This window comes from Lottia gigantea (assembly GCF_000327385.1).
Source record: "Lottia gigantea unplaced genomic scaffold LOTGIsca_50, whole genome shotgun sequence".
Taxonomy (NCBI): domain Eukaryota; kingdom Metazoa; phylum Mollusca; class Gastropoda; family Lottiidae; genus Lottia; species Lottia gigantea.
The window spans coordinates 1,494,957-1,503,133 of record NW_008709716.1 but is presented as its reverse complement, the minus strand read 5'-3'; the positions used below and the strand labels follow the sequence as shown (position 1 = coordinate 1,503,133).

The following is an 8,177-nucleotide window of genomic DNA, read 5'->3' as shown; positions in this document are numbered from 1 at the left end:
AGTCTTTGACATGTTCTATAGACGATTTGATTTAAATACTCCGTCAAATGTCGTTTTTCGTTTAAGAACTTATTAAAAACAAAAGTTATAAAATTGTAAGGTAGCATCGACGTATTGATGGACTCCAGTGACGGAGTGGCGAACTCACTGACGTAGTGACGAACTCATTGACGGAGTGGCGAACTCATTGACGGAGTGACGAACTCACTGACGTACTGACGTATGAGGTAGCCCTGACTCTACAAAAAGGTATGAATATGTATTCCAGTTTCGATATTGGTAATGGTTCTGTGGATCATGCCTTTCTTCACATTGTTGGTGATCTGGGTTTGTTCAGATTGTCTTCTGGCAAGTAGTATTGAGGTCCAAAATTCCAACCAAAATCATTAATTGCTCTAGGTTTTCAGTTCAGTACAATTGTTTTATTGGAGTTTCGTAACATCAGCAAAAAGTTTTATAATTAAGTTGACTACATCTGGTATATCACTGTAAAACATTGACATGTAGTGTGTCTCCTTTTACCAGTTTTGGTTGATTGGTTAGTATAAATTTTTAGAGAAGAATCTGGTCAGATTGGCACTTGTAGTAACCAGCAGAAAATAAACAAAATATAAATATTTCAAAAATTGTGACAATAAATAAATTCATACGTATGTCCTATTCTTACCACAGAAAAGTGCAGTTCACAACCTGTATGGAAATTAGACATGACAATATTGTAAGTTTATATCTGTAAAATATCATTTTCCTTTAAATTAAAGAATTCTAAAAGCTTTGAATCTGATATAGTCAATCAGAGTGCAGTGCTAATCTTGAAAAATCAACTGCGATAAACTGTAAGGATTTTGTCAGCGGAGAATTTGTGCATAAAAGTACAATATGAGCGAGAAAAGTGATTTTGAATACTTCACACATTGAGAAAACCTCCACATTTTACACATCCAATGCATCCACAACTCTATCTTTGTCACAAACAATTGATTCATATGATGGTGGTAAATCACCATACATAGGACTGGGAGTTTGAGGTACAGTAAGTTCATAAAACTCTACATTTAAAGAGGATTCACAACTCAGAGAGGCAACAGCACCGCTATTAATGTAACCTGAAATATCCACAATAGTATACATGTATATAACATAAGTTCAATTGCAGTTTTAATTAAATTCTTTAACGGCAACTATCACCAGCATTAAAAAGGAAGCCTTTCTTTTCGTGCTCAACAGACAAGAAAGGTTGGATCATGCTTTGCATCACTTGATAGAGGTTTTTTTTGACTTAAGACACAATTTCAATTTTTCAAAATCCATGTTTTCTTCATTGAGTGTTTAAAATAATTTTTTAGAAAAAGAAACTGAGAATTACATACTGCATGATAGATTAGTTGATAAAACAATCCCATTATTTAAAGTTTTCTTGTGTTTTCTACATCCAATATAAACAATACAACCAATTATAAGAAATATAATAGCTAAACATACTACTAAGCCCCATATCATTTCATCTGTTAACCTGAAATATTATTTATAACAAAATTGTGTCTCATTAACAAGATCCCAGAGTAATATTGTTGTCATGTAAGATATTACCCTGTTGTTTAATCTGTGATGGCTTGCCTCCCTCTGTTAAGGATTCACTCAGAGATAACATTTTTTGCACTGTTACAAAAACATACAATAGGGTTTGACATGAAATGGATGGGCCCTCGGAGGCAAATAATTTGAATATTTCTTGAACTCAAAATAAATTTTGAATCATGATAATTACATTGATTCTTTAATAATCAAGTAGAGAGGGTATTGGATCAAATTCACTCAATTTACACATTCTAGAAAGACCTAGTGTTAATGGATCTCATACCTGGGTTTTTCACAGCAAATGTGTTGAGAAGATGTTTCATTGCAACAACCATAAGGACATGTTGTATAAGAAACTAATGGACCTGTTAATTTACATGCTGTACCATGCACCAAAGCTGAAAATATGGGAAACCATCCCAGGTGGTTAATATTTAAAGTTTTACCACAAAAGGTTTATATTCTTAATATTATTTAAGATAACAAAATATGTAAAAATTACAATTTAAATACAATTCAATACATTTGATTATATTAATCCTTGATCTTATTCTATCTGGTTTAACTAAAAAAAAATTACCTTGATAAAAATGTAAAAGAAGTAATTGAAGAAATAATCCTTGTTCAAAGGCAGCCATATTTTAAGTTTACATCTGAAGTACATGAAGCAAGTGACAAATTAACCCAAACCAGTGTTTATCAGGTCATCTCGCTCTGATGATTGTCCACGTTTATCCCTTCTCTTGATCTTCTGACCAACAGCCAGTAATATGACATTACTTCAAGTCAACTGTTACTTGTTTTAATAGGTTAATAACCAGCCATGTATTACTAAACAAGCATTATTCATGGATACATGATTTTAATAGCTTAGTATTATCCCCCAAGCATACCGTTGTTCTACTAATGATCTAACATTTATAAATATGGTTGCACAATACTAAAATAAAGTATGTAAATAACATAAAGTTATGGACTATTTTATCTAACCAATAGTACACACACTAGAAATTAAAATCTTCAATCGACAATAATTTGATTTTGGTTTTTGATTTATTGCCCTTGACAGCTTTGATTTGAAAATATTAAATAGGCAACTCGGTTTGATGATATCTAAGTTTGACTTTAAATTGACAATATTTTTTAGAAATTGTCCAAGAATTATTCAAAGTTTGTCAAATTTGATGAAATGTGAAATATATGTTGATGTTTGAATTTGTAACTTGATGAACTGTTTTTTAGGTATTGCCTCGATGTATAAAATATCTTTGATAAATTGATGTATTTGGGGTATCTTTTGGATGAACATATGGACATGGGTGATGCTAATATATGCTCCACATTTTATGTGTTCCTATAAAAATGTGATCTGAAATCCTTGGAGGAAATGCTTTGAATAAGGCCTTGGTTCATTCAAAAAATATTTAAAATCATTTATTTTTATTTTATTCTTTCAACAAAATATAAAACTGTAACAAACAATATCAATGATAGAAAATAATCAGGTTTAAATCACTTGTATTTATTAACTATTGTGAAGGTGGATTGCCTACCAACAACCTATCAACTCTGAGATATTTATAAAAATAAATGTATACAATAATAAAATATTTTCACTGTTAAAATAGTGCTCAATACAATTGTAGAGCAATAAAGAGTTAGTCAAAATCACAGGGGTTAAAAGCATGGGTGCCCACAATGTAGAAATAACAATGATTTTTTTTTATGCGGCATCTGACATTGTTACCAGAATAATTGAGTCTTAATTTTAAGTGTTAAATACTCCACTACAGAACAGAGCAATGCACAATAACAATTGTTAGCCTATAATCAGACATGTGGTGCACTCCTGTCATTTGTTTGTGTCTTCTTCAAACCAGTGCCTCTCTGTATATCTGATAATAAAGCCATACGAGATGAGGAGTTGGTGGAAGTATTAACAGGTGTTGACATAACTGGTACAGCAGGTGGTGGGGGTGGTGCAACAGGAACAGAACTGGAAGTCTGTCGACTAATTACTTCTTTATTTTTTGAAGATCCTGTAGAGTCAGTTCTTGATATTGATTTTTTCCTTGATGATTCAGATTGTTTTCTAAAAATATAACATACAACTATCCATTTAAAGAGCTTCTCTAAATCAGCAATGAAAAAAAAAAGGGGGAAATACATGTGTTATTAGTAAACACCAAGATTTTGTGTATTTCGATTTCAGTTCAAATATTTATTCAACATCTTACCTTGTTTTTACTGATTTACCACTTCGAACCACTTTTAACAATGACTTCATAGCTTGATTCAGATGAATCTAAATTATACAATTTTATAGAATTGTATAGCTGATATTTCAAAAAGACTTTCCATGAAAATTTTTCATAGATGTGTTTCTTCTGTTTTAGATATCATAAAAATCTTCTGTACATGTATTGATCTTTAGTTCAAAGTTTAATTGGAAACTTCTAGATTTTTTTTATTTATTATGTTCATAATTTATAGTGAAATATTACTTACAGGTGCTGGGTTATACATCATTAAACTATTCAGACGTACATTATAGAAGAAATCATGTTCAATTATCTACAATCAAAAATCAGATATAAAATATGACTGCACCAAACACTCAAAACACATCCGTAGAAAGAAATGAAGTCATATTTACCTGTTTAATTGTAGGATATCTACCAGTATCAATACCAAATATAAAGTTTAATATCTACAATAAAAAAACACAAACTATGACAGAAGTTTATTAATAATCATAAATCAACATAAAAATAAATATGCTAAAAGGTACAATAAAAAAAATAAAATACACCAGTGGTTGTACTTACTGACACAATTTGAGGAGATTGATGTCCAATTAAATGTTGAGGTTCTGGATGAGCAGAATCTAATTCATAACCACAACACATTTCAAATAATAAATGACCTATTTAACAAAAAAAATAACCAGATTAAAGGCTGTAGTCAGAGTACCATGGATTAGCCTTGAAACTGTTAATCAGCTCACCGATTTTGGGTAGGATTTCATGGGTAACATGGTCTGATTTGAGATGATCAAAATTTTTGACTGAAATTCATCACTATATTAGTATTTTAGCTGTTCTTTTCTCCAGTAAATAAGTTGGCTTGAAGCTAATCCACTGACTGTTAATAAAAACGCAAAAAAATTTATTGTTACTCTCAATTGTTTACACTTGATTATTGAATGTTTCAAACTGACCATCAATCAATTCAATATATGACAAAACCACTTTTTTAAATCCTTCAATCTGTTCAGATCGAGACTGTGGCAATGAGTGACAGTGGTTTCTAGGTAAAATCTTCTTCAATACTCATTTGCCAAAAATATAAAGAAAACTATTCTTACCAAAACATAAAGTATCAAGAGCCTCCTTGTTATCTTTCAATTTTTTCTTTATTAAAGGATGGACTCTAGATGTGTTTCCTATAAAGGAATTCTCAAAACCAGATAATCTGTAAAACACATAAACATACATTCTTTCAAAATGTCAAAATTTGATGGGTAAAAAGGAAACGTTTTGTCTTTTGTGACAAAATATTTTTTTTTTGCATAATAGAAGTGTTTTACATACCTACACTGACCATTATCATACATAACATTCCCTGAATGGACACTACCATGTTGTGGAAAACTTTTCTCATACATAAATAACAAACCCTAAAATAATAAATATGAGTTTATTGTGGCGGTGTCGCCTGTGAGGTGTAACGTATAATTGAAATTATGAAAGCACAGGCCGAGGAGAAAATTCATCAACACCAATTACTGTTATATGCAGAAAAAAATGGCGAAAAAACACGTTTTCTGAAACAAATAAATACATTGAAATTAATGGAAAAGTTAAAAAATGATAATTATATTGTTATAAAATTAAGTCTGCCCTTAAATTTCTATTACGTTTAAAAGCAACAAATAATTTTTTGTGAAAAATGTTAGGAAAACTGCGTTGGAGATGTTTATACAGTTCTTGAATGATGGGTATAGCTTGGCAGGATGTACTACTGAAAATTATAACAAATGGAATTATTTGTCAGTCAACTTGAACACTTAGTTCATTGGGTTGCATAGTATTTAATTCATTTATCCAGTAGTTTTCTCTACGCAGTAATAAAAACTAGTAATGAGAAATTCAGATACAAACGTGACACATAATATTGTTATTACTGGATGGTATTTTGAAATAATACTGTATTTACTCTCGTGTGAAAATTTGGGTGGCTGTTTGAGTGCTCTCTGAAAGACTTACTGGTAAGAAAAACAAAAATTATAAGATTATTGCCATTTTGAGAATAGTAGATTACCTCTAGCACTTGTTTACCAAATATTTGTACTTGTCCTAATTCTAAACCTTTATATCTTCTGTTATATTTTTCATAAAAAGAATCTGTAAATCTTCCCTAAAAACAAATGTATGAAACTAAATTTGTAGGACATGATAGGTTTTTTTTTATTTTCAACTTATTTTATTATGTCACTTTAATAAACTATTATTGTCTATAAATTCACATTAACAGGAGGGCGACAATATCTTCTTAGAAATTGAGTTTCCAGTTGTTGTTATTTTTTATGTTGTAGTTGAAATTTACCTGGTATATTAAATCTTTTAATGAGCCTTTTATCGATACAGGTTGAACTGATATCACTAACTTCTGTTCTAATGAGAAATCAAAATCACTCATCGGAAATATATGAGGGTGCTGAAATAATAGAATATTTATTGACAAAATATGCTATATCATGACAATTCAGGTTACAAATTACTTTCTTTAATTGTATAGCCTCCTTTGTTTCTGTGTGCCGAATCTGAATTCTCAAAAATTTGATCACAGGTGTGACAAATTAACGAGCTACAAATTAACTCTTTTCAAAACTCTGTGACTTCATTTTTTTGCGATACATAATATATTCTAATTGTAAATAAATTTTCTCTACTGACTAAAATTATTTGACATTTTTCCAAAATTGCAAAATCCTTATTTCGCAGTTTTCTTACTGTATATACACTTACTTGTAATATAGAAAATAAATCTTTTAAAGTTTTACAAGTAAGTTTAGTGAATGGAAGCATCATTTTAGGATTATAAGGTATTATACTGAGTATACGTTCATTTTGATATCTTCTGTCTGTTACTCGAAACCAATGTTTATCAATGCGACTCCCTACAACAACAAAATCATGATCTCATTTAATACAGCCATCTTTTTACAAAGAGTCAAATTAGAATGTGTTATTTTAATCCTACCAGGATTTACTTTATAATATTCAAATAATCTATGACCATGTTCTTTTGTGTTACCATGGTGTGTCCATCTGTGTTATGCATATACACTATAAAAATCTATTCAGATTTCCAGACAAACACTCACCTAATTCTTTAAGTTGTTGAACATTATCATACTGTGTATTTGATCTCAGATAGAACTGACAATTCATGTAGGCTGAATCTATAAATACAATCACAGTTAAACAATCTCTTCCAATTTCATCAATAAAATAGGCTATTTGAGTCTCTCCAATGAACATTTATTTGAATTGTTGGCAGACAAACAATGTTAAATTTATTATTTTGGCGAGAGATATATAGACAGATCGGTTGTACGACATTTGGGTACCTGTCGTAGATAATTTACGCCACTCTCTTTCAGATAAATTTAAGTTTTTTTGGAACTATAACCTGATCAAATTGTTTTTTTTTTGGAACCTTGAATTGTTGGTTAGCTGACCCACTTAAACAACAGAGATATAATAAATATCGAACCTCTCACAGCATTCATTTTCTCTTGTCGATCTCTTTGCATCTTTTCATTAACAGCCATGTCATATTCTCCCAAACGAGCATAGGTATAACTCTTTGCTCTAAAAATATAAACACTTTCAATTAAGTATAGGTTATACCACTTCGTTTTTGATCCGTAGAACAGAAATGAGGTCATGTAAACAAACCACAGCACCACTTTGCCACTGCCCTTTTAAACAGATAAGAACATGTTCTTTCCAAGTAAATTTTCCAAAGTAAGGTTTTATTTTCTCTCAGCTTCAATTCTTTAACGAAAATCTTACTCAATTCTGTACCGAAGGCTATATATTCATCAAAACCAGCGATTTGTTTTGATTGGCTGAAATTTGCTACCAAATAATTAGCTATGAATATGTAATTTTTCTCATTTGTGTTACCATGGCCTAAGGAAGTATGACAGATGGGGGTGTGGTTTGGATTAATGGACTGCTAATGCTCATTTTAATATTACCTTCTTCTCCTGATACAACATATTACCAACAGGATTATTAAAAATAAAATAACCACACCAACCAATATTGGTACCTGAAATATTGTCATCATATCTTAGAATGTCTTCCGGTCCATATTAATGCCCACAGTGATTATATGTTTTAAATAATTGGTTCCCAACCTTTTCAGCCCTCACACCCCTTGAAGCAAATCACGTGGACCAAAATTGTTTCCAGCATGTGATGATGTGAGGTTCTCTCTCAATTCAAAATAAATTCTTCTCCTACACCAGTTGTTAACATTTTCATTAACCCGAAGTCAAAGACAATGAATGAATGATTGGCAAA

The 8,177-nt window shown here is 30.7% G+C and overlaps 2 protein-coding genes across 2 annotated transcripts; both read right to left on the bottom strand.

Moving 5' to 3' along the window:
• Positions 1-933: 933 nt before the first annotated feature.
• LOTGIDRAFT_165292 (hypothetical protein) lies at positions 934-2,216 on the bottom strand (the record flags this gene model as incomplete). The annotated part of the gene is made up of 4 exons (XM_009062296.1): positions 934-1,106; positions 1,371-1,513; positions 1,862-1,976; positions 2,159-2,216. 4 exons carry the CDS (start codon positions 2,214-2,216, stop codon positions 934-936), a joined length of 489 nt encoding a protein of 162 aa, XP_009060544.1.
• Positions 2,217-4,195: 1,979 nt separating this feature from the next.
• LOTGIDRAFT_219027 (hypothetical protein) lies at positions 4,196-7,923 on the bottom strand (the record flags this gene model as incomplete). Its single annotated transcript, XM_009062295.1, has 10 exons — positions 7,850-7,923; positions 7,360-7,457; positions 6,968-7,045; positions 6,609-6,760; positions 6,187-6,297; positions 5,902-5,997; positions 5,172-5,257; positions 4,946-5,052; positions 4,407-4,504; positions 4,196-4,288 (listed from the first exon to the last, which is right to left on the bottom strand). The coding sequence occupies exons 2-10, from the start codon at positions 7,415-7,417 to the stop codon at positions 4,196-4,198; spliced, it is 879 nt and encodes a 292-aa protein (XP_009060543.1). The 5' UTR covers positions 7,418-7,457; positions 7,850-7,923.
• Between the last annotated feature and the right edge of the window lie 254 nt (positions 7,924-8,177).